General features: G+C 52.9%; 2 protein-coding genes across 5 annotated transcripts; one reads left to right on the top strand and one right to left on the bottom strand.

Moving 5' to 3' along the window:
• The first annotated feature begins 2,124 nt into the window (after nt 1-2,124).
• Nucleotides 2,125-11,374, top strand: YIF1B (Yip1 interacting factor homolog B, membrane trafficking protein). 3 transcript variants are annotated; one of them, XM_027515939.1, is made up of 8 exons: nt 2,125-2,233; nt 6,893-7,131; nt 7,215-7,319; nt 7,465-7,543; nt 7,674-7,731; nt 8,703-8,858; nt 8,943-9,036; nt 10,979-11,374. In XM_027515939.1, the coding sequence occupies exons 1-8, from the start codon at nt 2,191-2,193 to the stop codon at nt 11,132-11,134; spliced, it is 930 nt and encodes a 309-aa protein (XP_027371740.1). In that variant the 5' UTR covers nt 2,125-2,190; the 3' UTR covers nt 11,135-11,374. The 3 variants fall into 3 exon arrangements, with proteins under 3 accessions (XP_027371740.1, XP_027371739.1, XP_027371741.1); XM_027515938.1 differs by having other exon boundaries at nt 2,134-2,242; XM_027515940.1 differs by lacking the exon at nt 2,125-2,233 and adding an exon at nt 2,298-2,372.
• A 114-nt stretch (nt 11,375-11,488) lies between these two features.
• C18H19orf33 (chromosome 18 C19orf33 homolog) lies at nt 11,489-12,649 on the bottom strand. 2 transcript variants are annotated; one of them, XM_027515941.1, is made up of 4 exons: nt 12,554-12,649; nt 11,972-12,072; nt 11,764-11,844; nt 11,489-11,629 (listed from the first exon to the last, which is right to left on the bottom strand). In XM_027515941.1, the coding sequence occupies exons 1-4, from the start codon at nt 12,579-12,581 to the stop codon at nt 11,525-11,527; spliced, it is 315 nt and encodes a 104-aa protein (XP_027371742.1). In that variant the 5' UTR covers nt 12,582-12,649; the 3' UTR covers nt 11,489-11,524. The 2 variants fall into 2 exon arrangements, with proteins under 2 accessions (XP_027371742.1, XP_027371743.1); XM_027515942.1 differs by lacking the exon at nt 12,554-12,649 and adding an exon at nt 12,198-12,391.
• Between the last annotated feature and the right edge of the window lie 8,413 nt (nt 12,650-21,062).

Below are 21,062 nucleotides of genomic sequence, written 5' to 3' on the forward strand. Positions count from 1 at the left end.
CTGCTGCTGCTGCTGCTGCTGCTGTTAAGTCGCTTCAGTCGTGTCCGACTCTGTGCGACCCCAGAGCCAGCAGCCCACCAGGCTCCCCCATCCCTGGGATTCTCCAGGCAAGAACACTGGAGTGGGTTGCCATTTCCTTCTCCAATGCATGATCCTTAGCTAGTCACTTAAATCTTTGCTCAGCGCCCACTTTGTGCCCGGCCCTTTGCTGGTTGATGCCAGGGAAACAGCAGCGACCAAGGCTGTCCTGGGTCCTGCCCTCAGGGGGCTCCCAGCACTTCAGCAGAGTGACAGATCAGAGGATCAGGGGCTGTGATGAGGGAAGCAGAGAGACAGGGGCTGGGATGGCGATGCCTACAGGACTGTGGAGCCAGGACTCATAACTGAGAGACCAGAACAGTATTCAAGTTCCCCAGAAAAGGCTCAGAGGGTAAAGCGTCTTCCCGCAGTGCGAGAGACCTGGGTTCGATCCCTGGGTTGGGAAGATCCCCTGGAGAAGGAAATGGCAACCCACTCCAGTACTCTTGTCTGGAAAATTCCATGGACTGAGGAGCCTGGTAGGCTACAGTCCATGGGGTCGCAAAGAGTCAGACACGACTAAGCAACTTCATAACTTCATACACAGGAGGAAAGGGAAAGCCACAGTGACAGGGTCACTTGCTGACATCCTTCCGGAATACTATCACTCCTCAGAAGTCATTTCTACCATTATCTTTGCCTGAGATAACTGGAGGAACTGAGCGACAGAAAAGGGGAGGCTGAGGGGGGAGAAAGAGGAGACAGAGTTAGGGAGAGACAGAGGGCAGACACAGGAGAAACTAAGGTAACAATTTTCAGTGCTCCTCACTAGCAGGTGCGCCTGTGTGCGCTCAGTTGTGGAGGGTCATAATGTTTTTGGCAAACCAGGAAAACCAGGTTGCAACACAGGAGCATTTTTATGAATATTTGGGGAAATGTCTAAAGATAGTGTTAAAAAAGAAAACCAGAGACCCCCAAATGTGCCACTTGTGCTAAACCCCATGATACCAACACATTAGTGAAAGTCGCTCAGTGATGTCCGACTCTTTGCGACCCCATGGACTATACAGTCTGTGGAATTCTCTAAGCCAGAATGCTGGAGTAGGCAGCCTTTCCCTTCTCCAGGGGATCTTCCCAACCCAGGGATCGAACCCAGGTCTCCTGCATTGCTGGCAGATTCTTTAAGAGCTGAGCAACCAAAGAAGCCCCATGATACCGAACCTAGATTTTAATATCTGACCTAGTTGCAATTTTGTCCTTCCCCAGGAAGGTAATCTTAATCGGCCAGTTTGGAATTTCCTGGTCAGCACCAGTGAGGTAATCTGTCGTGTGGGACCTCTCCATTTCTACACTCCCCACTCCCACCCCCAACTCCCACCTACAAAGGTAGAAGTATTCTACAAGATAGATTCTCACCTTCCCCCCAAAAGAAGGTGACCTGGCCTGAAACAATTCTTCCTTTTCTTTTGTTAATAACTTCCTTGCCTCCTTTCATAAAACCCCTGCGTTTTGTACAACTCCTATAAACTCCCTCCTATTTACTAGATGTGAAGCTGCCTAATTCATAAGTTGTTGAATAAAGCTCGCGAGGTTTTCATATTTTCTCGGTTTAGTTTTGTTTTTCAACAATACACCTCAAGAAAAGACAACTGGTTCTTCCCATCTAACTTGCTGGATGTCCTTTTGTCACTCTAAATAATCACTTTAATACCGAAAGTCTGGCAAAACTATATAAGCCTTAGAGCCCGCACAACTCCACTTAGCCGCTGGGGAATACAAATGTGTCTCCTCCTGCTCCATACCCTTCTCTGGCTCCCCAGTGCTCTCAGGAGCTAAATTGAGCGCTTTTTACAGAGAACTCCATTTCCCATCGGCCTCTTCGCACGACACCTACATTTCCCAGCATGCACGACAGCTCCCACTACACGGATTCTTCCCGGCTCCGCCCTCCTTGCCCTGCAGGCCTGACTCTTGCCTTACGTCACCGGCCTCCAAACTCTCCTCTTACCGCCAACTTCTCTAGGCCGCCGTGAGAGGGCGTGGCTTTTGGGCGATCGAGGCGCCCATTGGCTGCCGTGTTGCCGGTAGGGCGTGGTTACGGGAGCCGGGCGGGCACATTTCGAACCGTGGCTGGGGCGGCGGCTGCGGCGGCTGCGGCTACGGCGGCGAAAGATGAACCCGGGAGGCTTGGCGGCGGTGGGGACGCCCCGGCAGCGTAAGTGGCGTACGTGGCCGACCGAAGCGATCGGGAGGGCGGGGCGTGGCGGGGCCGCCTCGGCAGTTGGCGAGGTCGCCACAGGTCAGAGTTCACGAGGTCAGGGAGCTACGACGTGTGCACGGCGCAGGGATGCCAGGTCGGGTAGGGGGCGCGTTGGGGTCGATTCTTCTTTTCTTTAGGAAATTCCTTTAGAAGAAAACAAGTTTGGGCAAGATATTGTGTGATGTGCAGAAAAACGCGACTTCCATTCATTTGTAGTTAGCCCTCTGGCCGCTCTCCGCCCTTCCGTGGCCTTGCGCGGTTGCCCACGCACCATAGGAAGGCGTTTATAGTCCTATAGCCCTACGTGATCGCAGAGGGCCGCGTTTACTCCTCGTTTAAGATTTGAACCTGGATTTACTGTGCTGTTTTCCCGTGTCTGTGCATTTCTATCTCTTAGTTCCTCTTCATCTCCAGGAGCGTCCGTGCATCTCATTTATTCATTCAGCGTATCTTGCTTCAACTCACTTGTGCCAGGCCCTGTGCTGGTGGAATTTGAATACCCAGTGGTAGCCTACAACTTGACAACTTACAGCGCAGAATTTAGTGGGCAGACAGACACTACACTCGGAAGTAAACTAGTCAGCAAGATAATTTGGGAAGTAATTAGAACTGTAAAGGGAGTAAATTGGAAATTGATGGGGTGGGGGGGAGTTGAGTAGGCCTCAAGTCATGATGCCTGCATTCCTCCCTTCAACCGTTGTTAAGATACCTGGTTGGCCCTCTAGTAGGGGATCTTGGGGACACAGACGTGCCCATCAGTCCTGCTTCCTGTCTTCATGGAGCTACCAGTACAAAGCGGAAGACAGCAACAGTCTAGTGTGATGGAGCTATGTGCAGGCATAGGGCTCAGGGCTGGGATGGGGGAAGCACAGTCAGAGAGCTTATGACTGGGATGGAGGTGTGTGTTAGCCAGATTAGGAAACTTGACCCAGCCCTGCCATGTCAGTGAAGCTTCCTGGAAGAGATACAGCTGATGAGGAGGAATGAGAAGGGGATTTGTGATGGGAGGGAAAAGCCTGGGAGGCTTGTGCTGAGTAAACAAGTAGACAAGATAGATTTAGAAATTGTATTAACTGCTTAAAAGAGAAAAAAGAACCACTGGATATTATGAGAAAGAGCAAGGTAGGGCTAGGGCTTCATATGGAGGATAAGGAAGGTCTCTTGAGAAGGAGTCTTTTGAGCTGAGGCCAGGTGCTCTATTGGCCAGTGTTAATTGTGGGAACGTGTTCTAGGGTGATAGCACTGTCTATTCTAAAGCTTGAGGAGGCGAGGAGCTTGGCAGGGTCAGGGCCCGAGAGGTGGAGGCCCTTGTGGCCAGGTGGAATGAGTCCCAAGAGAGGTAACAAACCAGGGTGGTTGGCAGGGCTGGGTCATGCAGGGCCTCATAGGCATTTGGGTCTTATTCTCAGTGCAGTGGGCAATGATCTTAGGCAGAGGGCATGAAATAATCTCTGCTGGGTCCAGGGATGAACAGGGGAACCTGGTAGGACATTTAATTCAGGTGCAAGATGACAAAATCTGAGAAAGGAGGGTAACATTGAGACATGGTGGCTGAGAACCAATGTCAGAGGTAAAGGCCCAGGGGTAGCCAGAGGGCCATGGCAGGATATGGTGGCTAGAGACAGCCCAGGGCATCAGGTGGGTGGCTTTGAAAGCCTGGAGTGTGGTGAGATTGCCCTAGGTAAGAGGCAGAAGACAAGGGTAAGGGTGAAAAATTGGGTCACACAGTTCAGGGAGCTGGAGAGAAACCAGTGACTGAGGGACTGATCGGACCATCAGCTCCATAAGGGCGTGAGCGGTTCCCTTTTGTTCACTGCTGTATCCACTTTGCCTGCCAGCAGAGCCTAACACACAGAGGGGCTCAGTCGATGTTTGTGGGACTCCAACAGGAGAGAGAAAAAGGTAGTACGGTGTCTCAGAAGCCAGGAAAGCAGATACTGAGTCAGAGGTTGGCATTTGTGGCAAGGGCCTCTGTGCTGCCAAGGGCCTTACATGCTGGTGCATTTAAGGGACCAGTGAGAGCAGAACCCCAACTGCCAAGGTCAGAGGTGGTGACAAAGAGGAAGGGAGGGCTTATGCCAAAGCTTTCAGGAAACCAGCCCTTTGGCCAGAAGTGGGAGAGGGAAAGAGAAGTGGTGCTCAGGGACAAGTGGGCCAGGGCTGGCGCTATTGGCTTTGAGATCGAGGACTTCCCTGGGTCTGTTTTCAGGCTACACATAATGAAGAGGAAGAGTTGAGGGGCTAATAACTGATGACAGGTGATGAGATGGATCACTCTTCTATGGGCCAGGCCAGGGGCTGAGCAGCTTATGAGTGTCACTCTGCCCCAGAGTGGACACCTTTCCACTGAGAAGAAAATGGAAGTGCGGAGAAAGCCATGATGTGGACTATTTGACCCCTCTCCCCCATCCCATTGTAATCCTACTGCCCTTTTCCCACCATGGCGCTTGGCACAGAGGAGGCACTCAGTAAATTTGCTGTGGAGGCATCGCTTTGGGTCAGGGTGCTGGAGCCAGAGCGCTGGGTTCAGATCCGCCCTTTTCATATTTCCCATCTCCGTAGACAGCACCCCACCCACTCAGGCCGGAATCTGGGAAGACAACGTGGATTCCTCCCTCTTCCTTACCCTCCCCCAGCCAAGCACACTTCCTGAAATCCTGCCCTACCTCCAGATTCATCCAGAAGCAGTGACCCCCTTGCCCCCCCTCCCAATGCCCACCTCATCCATCTCTCCTACCTGGACCATCTCCTCGCCTCTTTCCTCTCCTCTCCCTAACCCGGCCTCCCCAGCCTGTTGCCCATATGAAGCAGAGGGACCTTTCGAAAACTTGAGACCCAGCTCTGCTTCATGCTATCTGTATGATTTGGGGCAAGGACCTGAACCTCTTTGGGGGCATCCCATCTGTAAAGGAGAAGGCAATGGCAACCCACTCCAGTACTCTTGCCTGAAATATCCCATGGACTGAGGAGCCTGATAGGCTATAGTCCATTGGATCGTGAAGAGTCGGACATGACTGAGCGACTTCACTTTCACCTTTCACTTTCATGCATTGGAGAAGGAAATGGCAACCCACTCCAGTGTTCTTGCCTGGAGTATCCCAGGGACAGAGGAGCCTGGTGGGCTGCTGTCTATGGGGTCGGACACGACTGAAGCGACTTAGCAGCAGCAGCAGCATCTGTAAAATGGGATGATAGTATCACCAGCACAGAATGGGTTATTGTGAGGATTAAATGAGTTCATCCACAGTGTTTAGAACATGGCCTGATGTGATTTCAGTGGTCAGTTGGGGCTTAATTATTATAATATTTAACAGGCCAACCTGGGATGGAATCCTGCCCTGTCACTCCCTTTGCACAAGTCATTTAGCCTCTCTTTATTTATTTATCTGTTTACTTACTTGGCTACGTCAGGTCTTAGTTGCCGCGTGTGAGATCTAGTTCTCTGACCAGGGATTGAACCCAGGCCCCCCTGCATTGGGAGCACAGAATCTCGGCCACTGGACCACCAGGGAAGTCCCCACTTAGCCTCTCTAAGCCTGAGTTTCCACATCTGTAAAATGGGAATGGCCATTTATTCATTCATCAGGTTTTTTTTTTTTTTTAAATCAAGTATCTACTCCAACCTTGTTCTAGAGGCTAGGGCTTTAGCCACGAACAAGACAGAACTCTTTACCTTGGGGAGCTCACATTGGAGTGAGGGAGACAGTGAAACAAGAGAAATTAAACAGCTAGTATGTCAGCTGGTGCTGAGTTCTATAGATACAAATTAAGCGCAGAAAGGGAATGCGGGGTGTTACCAAGGGAGATGCTGTTGTCGACAGGATAGTTGGGGAAGGTGCCATGGAGCCAAGACTTCGAAGAGAAGAGGGAGTCCTGAGGGTGTCTGAAGCAAGAGCTTCAGAGGAACTGCCAGTGAAGAGGGCCTGAGATGGACAGTGCCTGGTGTGTTCAGTGAGCAACAAGGCCCCTGCGGTTGGAGCTGAATGACTAAGAGGGAACAGGAAGAGAGGCTGTCTGTCTAGAGACTTTGCTTGTAAAGGCTTAGGAGAGGATTTGTGCACAGTCAACCCCACACATAGTGGCCGTCACTCTCATCATCAACATCGTTATCTGGAAGGATGGATGGATGGGTGGATGGATGGCAGAGGCCACCCAGACCTGACTAGACAACCCTACGTTCAGTTCGGTTCAGTCGCTCAGTTGTGTCTGACTCTTTGTGACCCCATGGACTACAGCACGTCAGGCCTCCCTGTCCATCACCGACTCCCGGAGCTTGCTCAGACTCATATCCATCGAGTTGGTGATGCTATCCAACCATCTCATCCTGTGTCGTCCCCTTCTCCTCCCCCCTTTAATCCTTCCCAGCATCAGGATCTTTCCCAATGAGTCAGTTTTTCGCATCAGGTGGCCAAAGGATTGGAGTTTCAGCATCAGTCCTTCAGTAGATATTCAGAACTGATTTCCTTGCAGTCCAAGGGACTCTCAAGAGTCTTCTCTAACACCATAGTTGGTTAGACAACCCATCTGACGTCCAAACCAGTGCCCCACTGTAGCAGGAGCCAGAGGGAGAGCTCCTGACAAATGAATAAGGCTCCTACCCTTCTTCCCCTGCAGCCTCGAAGCGGAGGGTTCCTGTGTCCCAGCCAGGCATGGCTGACCCCCACCAGCTTTTTGATGACACGAGTTCAGCCCAGAGCCGGGGCTATGGGGCCCAGCGGGTGCCTGGCGGCCTGGGCTACCCTGCAGCCTCCGCCTCGCCCCAGGGGGCCTTCCTGGCTGATCCTGTGTCCAACATGGCCATGGCCTATGGGAGCAGCCTTGCTGCGCAGGGCAAGGAGCTGGTGGATAAGAACGTGAGTGGGCCGGGCTGGTGGGAGGTGGGGGGCAGGCAGGGGCCGTGGGGCTGGGGCTTCAGGTTTGAGCTCTGCCTCCCCAGATCGACCGCTTCATTCCTGTCACCAAGCTCAAGTATTACTTCGCCGTGGACACCATGTATGTAGGCAAAAAGCTGGGCCTGCTCGTCTTTCCCTACCTACACCAGGTGAGCACTGGCCCCCCAGGGCACATGATGGGCAGGGGTAAAGGAGACTGAGGGGCAGGCCAGATAGATTGGCCCCGAGAGAGGGCTTGCACAGGGGCAGGCACCCCGCTCCAGGTCCTGCCTGCTCCCCCCACTCTCCCCACAGGACTGGGAGGTGCAGTACCAGCAGGACACGCCGGTGGCCCCCCGCTTTGACGTCAACGCTCCTGACCTCTACATTCCAGGTTTCATCCCACCCACCTCCACGCAGCGACCTCCTCCCTCCGGGCGGGCCTGTCTCGGGCAGACGTTTAGGTGCCCGGAGGCCCCGATGGTCCTTCTTCTGACCAGTGTCTGTGTGTCTGCCTCCCACAGCCATGGCTTTCATCACCTACGTCTTGGTGGCTGGCCTGGCGCTGGGGACCCAGGATAGGTAAGAGACCTGGGGTCAGCTGAGTGGTGTGGGGTTTGCGGTGCGGGGGGGACAGTCAAGAAGGTCTCTTTGGTTCCCCTGGGTCAGAACAGTCCTACCGTGTAGCCATTTAGCCCAAGACAGAGCCCTCGGTGTACCCTCAGGGTTACCTTCACCTCTTTCTTCTTCCCCACCCTGTGGCGGGTGACACTGAATCTAGCCTTCCCCTGGCCTCTCCTAACTAACTGCCCGGCCCCCACACACCTCCTGCACCCCAACTACAACAGGAAGGTCTTCTCTGAGAGGTGGGCCTGGCCATGCCAACCCCCCTCCGCCCCCTGCTCAGAAGCTGTCCCCAGACCAAGCCCCAGCTCCGGAGCCTATCACTGCCCGCCTGCAGTCTCTCTCTGCCCCTTCCCTTCACTCTGCTGAGCCACTCTGGTCCTCTTTCTGTTTCTGCCAAGGACCTGGGCTGCCTCCCCAGGGTCTTTGCACACCTGGCTCCCTTTGCTGAGGAGTGTGTTCCTCCCCACTCCTCATGTCTCCCCTGTGCTGGTACTGCTTCAGGGAAGCCTCCCCACCCTCCAGCCTGGGTCAGGCCCCCACCTCTTGCTCACAGACCCCTGTTCATTACCTTCGTGGCATGGAAAACTATTGTCATTAGAGCCATGAATTGTTGAGGCTGGGGATATGGCAGAGGTCTCCTTCCCCCATCAGCTCCTTACTCCTTCAAGCCTCAGCTCAAGTGCCCCCTCCTTTCGGACATCCTCCCTCCCCATGGGGTCACACACCTGCCCCGCCCTGTGCTTCCCCACATCTGGCCTCACCTCTCTGGGCTGTCTGTCACTCGGGATGGGATTTCCAGGACAGGGCCCGCATCCATCTTGGTCCCTGCTGGGTCTCTAGCGCCCACCCTGCCCCCAGAGGCTGTCCCCCCCTGCTCTGGGAGGGTCTGGGCCAGCCAGCTGGCTGACAGAGCTCGGGCGTCGCAGGTTCTCTCCAGACCTCCTGGGGCTGCAGGCGAGCTCGGCGTTGGCCTGGCTGACAGTGGAGGTGCTGGCCATCCTGCTCAGCCTCTACCTCATCACTGTCAACACAGACCTCAGCACTATCGACCTGGTGGCCTTCCTGGGCTACAAGTATGTTGGGTGAGTACTCCCCCTGCCTCCCCGCTGCCAGCCTCCAGCCCCGGGGCCTCGTCCTCAGACCAGCCTTCCCCCGTCTCCCCACAGGATGATTGGAGGGGTCCTCATGGGCCTGCTCTTTGGGAAGATCGGCTACTACCTGGTGCTGGGCTGGTGCTGCGTGTCCATCTTTGTGTTCATGGTGAGCTGGGGCTCAAGGGAGGGTGGAACTCTGGGCACAGGCCTTCTAGACAGAGTTGGGGGTCCCTCAGGTCATCCGAGCAAGGGATGTCAGGTGGGAGTTTAGACCTATAGCCATACTGGTGACCTGAGGAGTCCTGGAGTGGCTGCCCTAGCCTGGGGGTCTAGAGCTTCCCAGAAGAGGGGGATGTCTGGGGGGTTGCTGAAGGGAGAGGAGGGGCCAGCCAGTGGGCTCTCACTCCGCTTTTCTTGTACGGTGGGCTTTCCTTCCAGAATTTCCTTTAGGATGAAAAGAGTATAGTGTCCTTGAAGTAGCTTCTCTGAGAGTCCTTCCAGCTGGTATAGAAGGGCTGGTTAGGACCCCTGGGATACACGAGGCCTGGCTTTAACCCCAGGCCTTGCTGGATCCTGGGCAGCTCACTTCCTCTCTTTAAACCTGTTTCCCCTTTTCTGAAAAGGTGGTTGTTGTTTAGCTGCTAAATCATGTCTGACTCTTTGTGACCCCATGGGTTGTAGAGCCCACCACGTTCTTCTGTCCAAGGGATTTCCCAGGCAAGAATACTTGAATGGGTTGCCATTTCCTCCTCCAGGAGATCTTCCTGACCCAGGGATTGAACCTGTCTCCTGCTTGGCAGGCAGATTCTTTACCACTGAGCCACCAGGGAAACCCTTTGTAAACTGGGGTGATAATGATTCCACTTCAGGGTACTGAGAGTATCAGTGTGAGCAAGTGTTAGATGGTTCAGTCGTATGGTCATGTCTGACTCTCTGTGACCCCATGAACGGCAGCACTCCAGGCTTCCCTGTCCTTCACTGTCTCCCAGCGTTTCTTAAACTCATGCCCATTGAGTCAATGATGCCATCCAAGCATCTCATCCTCTTTCGCCCCCTTCTCCTGGATGACAAGAGACTGAGCCAGACTTGCCTGTGAGTGTTTGGGAGTCTCCAGCGGAGGCGTGGGTCGACAGTGGCCTGCCGCAGGGTCCTGATAGTAGCAGTCCCGGGAAGCGTGTGGCATGCTGGCATAAGTCCTTTTTGAGGAGATCACCCTTACCCTTACCATAGAGCCTATAGCCTACCATAAAGACTGCAGACTCTAGGATTGGGCCACCGCAGGCCAAACTACAGGGAGGGAGCACAGCCCCACCCCTCAGCAGAAAATTGGATTTAATGATTTACTGAGCATGGCCCTGCCCACCAGAGCTAGACTCCTGTTTTCCCCACAGCCAGTCCCTCCCATCAGGAAACTTGCAGAAGCCTCTTTATTTTCATCCATCAGAGGGCAGACAGAATGAAAACCACAATTACAGAAAACTAACCAAAATGATCACATGGATCACAGCCTTGTGTAACTCAGTGAAACTATGAGCCATGCCGTGTAAGGCCAGCCGAGACAGACAGGTCATGGTGGCGGGTTCTGACAAACCGTGGTCCATTGGAGAAGGAAATGGCAAACCACTTCAGCATTCTTGCCGTGAGAACCCCATGAATGTATGAAAAGTGTGAGAAGCAGAGAGCAAAAGCTAGTGACTGGTGGGCCAGATCTGCCCCACAGATAAACTTCAATTTACATGTCATTATTTACAACTTTAGGGGCGGTTTAAACAAAACAGTTGGGGAGAAAAAATGGCATTTCTGACTTGCGTTAAAAAATCGTCAAGTGCAGCACAAGCTGATGGTGGCCAAAGGGCCAAGTCTGGCCATCCTTTTGGACCGGGTGTTCACCAACTTAAGGCCCTGGCTTGGCAGTTGAGTTTGGAACCCTCAAATTTTCTCCCAAGGCCTGGGAGGACAAGGAGGTCCTCCCTGTGTGTTAGGAGATCTAGGAGAAACCCGAGGCCCCCAGAAGCAGACTTGAGCCCAGCCACTCTAGGAAGGAAGGGTGGGGAACCTGGAGTCCCGAAGGAGGCCGGGCTCAAGAGTGATCACCTTCCCCGGTCCAGATCCGGACGCTGCGGCTGAAGATCCTGGCGGAGGCGGCGGCCGAGGGCATCCCGGTGCGTGGGGCGCGGAACCAGCTGCGCATGTACTTGACCATGGCGGTGGCGGCGGCGCAGCCCCTGCTCATGTACTGGCTCACCTTTCACCTGGTGCGGTGAGGGCGGCCCTGCGACGCCTCCTGCCGCTGCTGCTTCCGGCGGCCGCCGCCCCCTCACCCCCACCGGCGATGCCGCCACAGCTCATCTCCCGGCCACCTGCCGGCCATCGGGGGCGCCCCGCAGCCCGTGCCCCTCCCACCCTCCCCGCCCTCGCCGAGGTGCTGAGATCTCCAGCTGCACAGGCCGCCCCCCAGCAGGGCGGCCACTGTTCCAGAAACAATAAACCGTGATGGACACGGCTTGGCCAGCTTCTCCTTGGCGCGCAGTGTCCAGCAGGGGGCAGGCCCGGCCCGGGAAGGGAGGAGGAGGCCGGGGACCGCTCACGGCGCCTCGCAACCAGAAGGCGACCAGGAGGCCGAGCAAAGGTTTAATGAGCCCCACCCAGAGCCATCAGTGGGAAGCCTTCTTCTTCCCTTCCTCCTTCTTCTTCTTCTCCTTTTTCACCTTGGGTTTCTTGACCTTGCCTGAGGCGCTCTTGTGCTGCTCCGAGCCGGACTGTGGGGCCGGGGGTGGTGGGGGTAGGAGGGGAGAGAGGGTTCCGCCGGTGAGTCCTCGGCCCGGGTTCCGGGCTGGGACTCCGCCCTCACTTGGGGCGCCGGGCACCCGCTACAGAGGGGGAAGCCTCTTACCTTCGCCTCATTTTCCGAATCACTGGAGCTGCTGCTGGAATCTGAGGCGCTCCCTTGGCCGTGGCCATGGCCGTGGTGATGCTAGTTGGGAGGCACACCAGTGAGGCGAGGGACCCTTTTCCCAGCTCCCATTCCCCCCAAGTCGGAGGCCCCAGATCAAGCAGGGTCCTGGGGTCAAAAAGCAATTCCCAGGAATAAGGTGACTTACCTTCAGGTTATCAGCTGACCCGCCCTGAACTTTGGGGGAGCTGTGCTTGGGGTCTCCCACCTTGCCTGCCCCTTGGGGCTTCTTGGAGGTGGACTCCACGGCTGTAGGGAGAAGAGACATTAGATGGGTTGGCGCAGGCACAGAAAATAACCCCCCCGCCCCTCCCCGGAGGCAGACCCTTGGGTTTGATTCTGGCCCTCAAGCTCCCCACTCCACAGCAGCGCACCTGCCGACAGGTCGAACTCCATGGTAGTGAGAGAAGGTGTGTGTGCAGGGCCAGAGCGCTGGAGCAGGGTTGCGAGGGTATGGGGCGGGCCTTGGGAAGGGGCCCTGGGCCAGCCAGGAAGTTCTGAGGAGCCCCACCCAACCTCTGTTCAAAGTCCTTAACCCTGACTCATTGCCCCTCCCCAGCACCGCCCAACTGGTCCTCTCGGAAGCGGGGAGGGTGGAAGGTTAACTGCTATGCTGCCCGCCACCTCGCCCACCCTGTGTTGTTCAGTCGCTCAGTCGTGTCTGCCTCTGCGACCCCAGGGACTGCAGCAAGCCAGGGTTCTCTGTCCTTCACCTTCTCCTGTAGCTTACTCATATCCATTTGAGTCGGTATTGCCATCCAACCATCTCATCCTCTGTCGTCCCCTTCTCCTCCTGCCTTCAATCTTTCCCAGCATCAGGGTCTTCCCAGTGAGTCGACTCTTCGCAACAGGTGGCCAAAGTATTGGAGCTTCAGCTTCAGTATCAGTCCTTCCAGTGAATATTCAGGAGTGATTTCCTTTGGGATAGACTGGTTTGATCTCCTTTCAGTCCAAGGGACTTGGGGTTGGGAGAGGAGTATGGGCCGGTGTGGATTTCTGGGGAGGGGACTACTAGCACTGTTGAAAAGTGAAACAAGTCACTCAGTCCTGTCTGACTTTTTGTGACCCTATGGGCTGTAGCCTACCACGCTCCACCCATGGGATTTTCCAGGCAAGAGTACTGGAGTGGGTTGCCATTTCCTTCTCCAGAGGATCTTCCCTTACCCAGGGATCAAATCCGGGTCTCCCGCCTTGTAGGCAGACCCTTTACTGTCTGAGCCACCAGGGAAATCCAACTAGCTTCCCCTAAAGGGTCAGATGCTTGCACTTGAAGAAATGAGAGAAAGGGTGCCTCTGCATGCTCTCTGTACCATGATAATACTGACACTCCTTGTGTACTTTTGTGCCTGGCACTGTTCCAAGGGCTTCTTGTACATTAACTCACTATAACGTTGCCTCTGGCCTGGTGAGAAGCAGAGTCTGAAAGGAAGAAAGCATGAACTTGGGAACCAGTCTCATGATTTGAAGTCCATCTTTATTACCTAGTAGTGCTGCCCATGGGCGGAGGAGCCTGGTGGGCTGCAGTCCATGGGGTCGCTAAGAGTCTGACACGACTGAGGCAATTTAGCAGCAGCAGCAGTGCTTCCCAGGGCTCAGTGGTAAAGAATCTGTCTGCCATTGCAGGAGATGCAGGTTTAACCCCTGGGTCGGGAAAATCCCCTGGAGTAGGAAATGACAGCCCACTCCGGTATTCTTGCCTGGGAAATCCCATGGACAGAAGAGCCTGGCAGGCTACAGTCCATGGGGTTGCAAAAGAGTTGGATACCACTTATCAACTAAACAACAACAGAATGATCTGGGGAAGTTACTTCCCCTCTCTGTGCCTCATCTGTAAATGACAACTACCATATGGCGTTGATGTAAGAATCAAATGGATTAGTTTCCTACAACCATGCCTCCACACAGTTACTAGCAGTACTTATAGTGTTTGGTTTTTAAGTAAAAGGTAGGTATGGTGGCTATCCCTATTTTACAGATGAGAAAACTGAGGGACCAGTTAAGATGATGAGGGGCAGGACTTCGCTGTTGGTCCAGTGGTTAAGAATACGCCTACCAATACAAGGGACATGGGTTCAATCTCTGGCCAGAGAACTAAGATCCTACATGCTACACAGCAGTTAAGTCCATGTGCTGCAAATAGAGAAAGTCTCTATTTCTGTGAAGTCTCTATTTGGCTGTGAAGACCCAGCACAGCCAAAAAAAGAAAAAAAAAAGATGGTGAGGAGCAGAAACAGTAATGAACAGATTAGAACTAAGATTCAAACCCAGGCAGTATAGCACAAGTCCAGGTATAGCTCAAATCCAAGTGTAGCCCTTTGGCCTCACCCTGGGGGAGGGAGCACTTAGTAGAAGGGACAGTCACGGGAGCCCAGCCTTCCCTCCCCACACTGTGGGGAGCCCAGATTAGGCTTAGGGATGAGTTGGGGGCCTGAGTCATTTGTTCCAATTGCTGTGAGGCTAGGTGTCCTTGGGAGTCCCTCTCCAGCCCAGCCCTTCCCCACCCCCACCCCCCGCCCCGCCTGACCTGGCTGCTGGACCTGCAGAAGTGGTGGGCAGGGCTGGTACTTAGGCCTGAGGATAATGACAATATCATTGTCATTGTCATGATAATGCCATTACCAGCCTTGGGCACTCAGGTCTCTGCTCCAAAGTCCATTCCTTAGAGGAACCTGCCCTGACTGCCAACTCCTTGGAGCCTCGTTACTCTGTCCCCTTTCCCCTGGCTGGATGACCAGCATAGACAGCCCTTGCTTCCCACTCTCTGAGATTATCTTTATTCTGATTCCCTCAGCACATAATAAATTTTATAATAAAATTTATTGAGTATCTACTGTGTGTCCAGCACAGTTCAAGTGCTGGGGGCACAGAAGTGAATAAAACCAGCAAAAATTCCAGCCCTATGGAACTGACATTCTAGTGGGGGGGAACATGGCAAAATGTAGAGTATGTTAGAAAAAGCTGGAAATGAAACTGTCCAGCAGCTGGTGAATAGATACACGTAATGTGATAGATCCGTTCATACAATGGAATACTATTCAGCAATAAAAAGGAATGAACTCCTGGTATTTACGTAGCAACAGCTACATAAACCTTAAAAACATTATGCTGGGTGAAAGAAGCCAGACACAAGAGACTACATGTCATATGACACCATTCATATGAGTATTCAGAAAAGACAATTACAGAGATAGAAAGTCAATTAGTGGTTGCTGGGAGCTGAGTGTGGGAATGGTGATTAGCTCTAAATTGGCCATGAGGGATCTTACTCCGTGAAGGCGATGAAAATGTTCTAAAACAGATCTATAGTGATAGTTGCACCACTTGGTAAAATTACTAAAAATCCTTGGATATTTGAAATGGGTTTTATGTAACCGGTAACAGCTTGATTTTTTTCAAGTAATATGTATTAGGAGAAATACAGTAAGAAAGGGAATTAGGTAATAAGTACATAGTATGTTTGGGAGGCACTGGATTTCAGATGAGTTACCAGGAAAGCCACACTGAAGTATTTTTTGTTAAGATCTGAAGGTCAGAAAATAAGCCACGCAAGCACAGGGAAGCATATCTAGGCAGAAGGAATGGCCAGTGCAAAGGCCCTGAGGCCTGTGAGCCTGCAGAGCTGGAGGGAAAGAGGTGGGAGATGAGGACAGATGACAGCCGGGGCAGGGGGGCTGTGTGAGGGAAATGTCTTGTAATCAAAGATATTTGGTCTTTGAGTGAGAAGAGGAGGTGAATGGAGATTGTGGCTTTGCCGACAACCACATGCAGGATATGAGAGGCAGTGTCTGTCTCTCCCGGCAGAACAGAAGTTTCAAGAGGGTGGGGGTTTCATTGCTCAGTGCCAAACGGTGTGACTCAGAGTCAGTGCTCCCTATCATTTGGTCAATTAGGCGACCTGCTGCTGGGCAGTGTGGTGTCCGCAGGTCTGAGCAAGCCTAGAGTGGCTGTGAGCTCAGTGTATCTTCGCTCTACCCCTTACTGCTCTGTGGACCATTTGGTCAGTCACTGGCCCTCATTGGCCTCCGCTGTCAAATGGAACTTACCTCACAAGGCAAATGGTTTTGCACGGAGCCTGTCTGGGACAAGGTAAACAGATATTTGATAAATGTTGGTGGCTTCTTTGGGTGTGGTTTGTTTTTTTTTGGCTACACTGGGTCTTTGTTGCTTTCTCTAGTTGTGGCGAGTGGGGGCTACTCTTGGTTGAGGTGCTTGGGCTTCTTGTGGCGGTGGCTTCTCTTGTTGCAGAGCACGGGCTTTGTGGAGTTGCTCCTTGTCTTGTGGAATCTTCCGGGACCAGGGATCAAACCTCCATCCCCTGCATTATCAGGTCGATTCCTAACCACTTCACCACGAAGGAAGTCATAAATGTTAGTTTTAACTGTGATCCTTACACACAGTCTGATGATTCATTATGAAACTGGTAACACAATCCCCACAGTATATGTAATTGAGCCCTAAAAGGAACTGTAGGACACTGGGCTAGTAGGGAGTGGGGCAGCAGTGTGAGACCTTCCAGACCCAAGATGAGGTAAGCTATTCACTACTGTGCTAAATAAAATGGGGTGAGTGGGTCCCGGGAGACCTTGGACTGGGCCTCCAGACCCCCACCTGTTCGCTTCATCACAATACATTTAGGATATGGCAGCTTTCACAGGGACTTTGAAGACAGAGGCTTGACGAGAGAGCTTCACTTTTCTCTCCAGCAAGAGCCTGAGCTGGTGGGAGTCCAGAGCAGGTGATGGGTGGCTCTGTGAGGTCATCCAGGAACGAGGTTCCCTGTCTGGGTGCTCTGCATCCCTCCAGGCTGCCGCCCCCAGGCCTCTGGGGAGGCTGGTACCCACCATCTGCTTCCCAGGAAGGGAAGGAAAGTGGAGGGCACGCCGCTTCCTTTTTTCTTTACTGTAGGAATTTGGCTAATCTCAAATGGCCATTCACACATACATTAAACACGTTGTGACTTTTTCTTTGGCTGTGTCACTTGGCACACAGCATTAGTCCCCTGAACAGGGATTGCAACCTGCACCCCGTGCGGTGGAAGCACAGAGTCTTAACCACTGGACTGCCAGGGAAGTCTCACCACTTCCTTTTAGACCCGATGACCTGGAGGCATCACACACCCCTTCAGTCTGAATTTATTCACCTGGTCACATTCAACTGCAAGAGAGGGAAATAAGAGTTCGCGCTGGGCAGCCACGTCCCTGCTAAAATCTGGGGACTTTTATTACTGAAAGGAAGAAAGAGAAATGGGATAAGGAGCCCATCTATCAATGGGCTGTGAGAGACCCTTACTCGTCTACTCTGGAGGGATTACAAATGGGAGATGAGATTTAAGCTGGGAAGGTGGATGTAAAGGCTTGGATGAAAAACACAGGTGTGGGCTTCTGAGACAAGACCACGTCCACCTGCTCTTTGGAGGGAGAGTTCCCCGTCATTCACTTCTCATCTTCCATGGCTAACAGAAGCAGAGACGGTAGCTTATGCCTGTCCTCCCCAGGCCCTGCCTGCTCCTGGCATCCTACGGTACCGCTCTCCCCTGCTTGTTTCCTCATTGTTTTCGCCTAAAATGACTTGGTCCTAAGGGTATTAGCAATGCCTTCTCCTTTGTAGGACACAGTTCCCAGCTGGCCTGCGATCTCCATGTCATTCACAGCTAGATCAGCTCACCCTTTCGCCAACATTTCACCAGCAAACATGCTTCAAAGGGTCACTCAAACCCTCAAGTTTTTACTTAGTCACTGCAGTTTAGGAAGAGATTTCTGGATGCCAACTTTAGCAGTATAGGACTGAGGAGATTGCTGGGATAGTCCTCCCTGGGGGTCTTGTGCTTCTACATGTCTGTGGATGGACACGCCTAACTGGAAGAGCAACTGCTGGAAGCCTGGTTTTGTCTCCTTCCTGAAGCTTACACGACCAGAGCACCCCAGTCCTATAAACATCATAATCCCCATCCTGGAATGTTTTCTTTGAACGTAACCACATCCCGGGAGATGGATGATCTTATGCACACAGTATGCAGGGTCTCAGTTTTTCCCACAAGACAGAAACGCTGCCCTGGATATTCTAGAATACTGGTAATCAGCAAATCGCAACAGATCATCCTCTGGGAGGTTCCAAGGAGCTAACAGCCCAGCTGGAGAAACCCAAGCTTGGTCTACACCCAGCTGACTGTTGTGTCTGGGGTTTGACTTTATTCTATTTACAAGTTAATAAATTAGGCTTATGGGCTTTCCCAGGTGGCTCAGTGGTAAATAATCTGTCTGCCAATGCAGGAGACTTGGGTTTGATCCCTGGGTCAGGAAGATTCCCTGGAGATGGAAATGGCAACCCACTCCAGTATCCTGGCCTGGAGAATCCCATGGGCAGAGGAGCCTGGTGGGCTACAGGCAAGAGTTGGACACGACTAAGCGACAATAAATTAGCCTTTTAACTGTTTCCAAAATGCTGGCAGAAGCCTTTCGACTCTTGGGTCAGAGACAGAAGGCTTTATTACAGCAGCAGCATAAGCATCAACCTGTGTATTGCCCTCCCTTGTCCCAGGGGGGCAAAGCACAGGTCCAGATGGAGCCTGCACATGTGGTGACTGGTTGCATTACAAGAGAGGGTCGCTGGGCATGGAGAACCTGCCACTGTACAGCAGGCAGTAGGCGAGCCTGCTCTTTGTCCTCGAGGGAGCCACTGCTTCACCTCATTCCTCAGGGTGCTCTCATCGCAAATCCAGCTCTGAGAACGGCCCAGGTAAGCAGCTGTCAGGGTTGTCTGTTCTTGACACACTCATCAAGACTTGTAGAAGCAGATCTCCATGGAGGATGGTCTGTCCAAACACTGCACTTCGCTTGGCTACTAGTGAATTTTCTTGCGAACATGCCATTCTGTCAGCTGTTCTGATTAACCAGACTGAAAGTGAAAGTTTCTCAGTCATGTCCGACTCTTAGCAACCCCATGGACTGTAGCCTGCCAGGGTCCTCTGTCCTTGGGAATGCTCCAGGCCAGAATACTGGAGTGGGTAGCGGTTCCCTTTTCCAGGGGTTTTTCCCAACCCAGGTATCAACCCAGGGATCGAACCCAAGTCTCCTGCATTGCAAGCAGATTCTTTGCCGTCTGAGCCATCAGGGAAGCCCAACTGGACTGAGGCTGGGGCTAAATTCCATTTGTCTCATAAGGCACTTAATTACTGTCAGCAGGAACCCAAGCAGCAGTGAGTCCTGTTATGTGGCCAACCTGCCTGCCATCCAGCATCCCAGCCTCATCCAGCTGCCCGAGCCAGCAAGGTCATAATCAAAGGCTAGTCTCTCGTCCATTAGGAACCACACGAGGGAGTTCAGACTGACCTGCTGATCTTCGATGTCACCGCCAATAATTACACAGCCCCAGAGCGGCCCTCATGCCCCACAGAGAGGCACTGTGACTCATTCTATCCCGCAGGGAAACACACGCAGGACTGCACACAGAGCACTCCAGTTCGCCACTGGTTTCGTGAGAAGCTGCAGTCTCAACTGCCATACATGGCATAGCCCAGGGCTGCTTGGGCGTCAGAATTGTGTACTTTTGTTATCAGCCAGATTAGAACAGGGCTGAGCAGGTCCATGTTTGTAAACATCTACGGGTGGGACTCATATTCAGGTGGTGACAGGATCAGGACTGGTCTATGGGTCACACTGCCGGCTGCAGGGCTCAGGTGGACCAGGTGATGGGTTGGCAGGCTGAGGTGCAGGGTCTGAGAGTGCTGATGGCACCCCTCCTGCTCCCCACCCCCACTTGCTGGGGTCTAAGATGTTCCCTCACTAGGGGTTCCCATCCATCCATCCATCACTGACTCGATGGACATGAGTCTGAGTGAACTCCGGAGTTGGTGATGGACACGGAGGCCTGGCGTGCTGCGATTCATGGGGTCGCAGAGTCGGACACGACTGAGCGACTGATCTGATCTGAGGGGTTCCCAGGTAGGTAAGATGGCAAAGAATCCGCCTGCCAACGCAAGAGACTCAGGTTTGATCTCTGGGTCGGGAAGATCCCCTGGAGAAGGAAATGGCAACCCACTCCAGTATTCTTGCCTGGAGAATCCCATGGACAGAGGAGCCTGGCTAGCTGCAGTCCATGGAGTTGCAAAAAATCAGACACAACTGAAGCAACTTAGCATGCACACCAGGTGCTAGGGTGTTGTACTCCCTTCAAAGACAAAGAATCAGCATGACTCCTGTCCCACTGGGTGTAACTTTACCTCTTCTGTCATCTACTCACACCCAAACCTTTGTTTGGAAAGGTCAGACGTGAATGGAATGAATTTTTACAAATTTACAGAGACCACTTAGGCCCCTGTAGGGAGACATGGCAGGCAGGGCGCTCAGCGACCAAGTGGCCATTGTCCCCATGACTTGGGTCTAGTTGTCCAAGAAGGAATCTTGGGCGCTAAACCAGCATTAATTACTGAGGCTCCCTTTGATCAGCTGCCACCTGGAGGTTGCACATGGGCTTGCTATTCGGGGGAAGATGCATCATACACAGGGCTGATGAGGGTAGAATCCCAAAATTTTCAAAATAGTCTACATAACTCCCAACCCTTTTGACCTGATTTTTCACCCAGGAGATGGTTGAGAGAAAAACCACTTTCTGATGACAACCACATTCAGTGATCAAACTGCCTTACTAAAGTGTATGGACCAAGAAGAAGTAGAGATCTTTGTTGATTTTTTTAGAAATCCATTCCACCTCTGAATGATGCCAGCAGTCTGTCTGAGGATAACAAAGGCCATGAAATGTCTGTTGAGCACCTTGGCTACTTGCCTATGGTTAGGCAGTTTTTGCAACAAAAAGAGGACCGATGCCAGCCTGTAAAGGGTCTATAAAGTGGAAAACATGGCAGTTTAGTTTCAGGGGCCACAGTGGTGTGGCAGGAGGCGGCCAACCAGACTGGAACAGTGGCACCATAACATGGAAAAGTACAGAAGGGAGACAGCCCTGGCAGACCAAGAGGGCCCAAAGGCCCCCTGCTGTCACCCTACCAGGAGCAAGTGGGGCCACAGGGCCTCGCAAACCACGAGACAGGACAGGACAAATCTGGGCAGAAGTGAGTCACAGAGATAATGTCTGCATAAGAAACATATAAAGGCACGGCATAGGAAAAACCTGGGGAAGCTCAACTGGCCTTGGTGGTGTCAGGAGAATTCACTTCATGATCTCCTCCTACTGCTGCTGCTGCTCCTGCTAAGTCACTTCAGTCGTGTCTGACTCTGTGCAACCCC

Source organism: Bos indicus x Bos taurus, chromosome 18 (assembly GCF_003369695.1).
Source record: "Bos indicus x Bos taurus breed Angus x Brahman F1 hybrid chromosome 18, Bos_hybrid_MaternalHap_v2.0, whole genome shotgun sequence".
NCBI classification, from domain to species: Eukaryota; Metazoa; Chordata; class Mammalia; order Artiodactyla; family Bovidae; genus Bos; species Bos indicus x Bos taurus.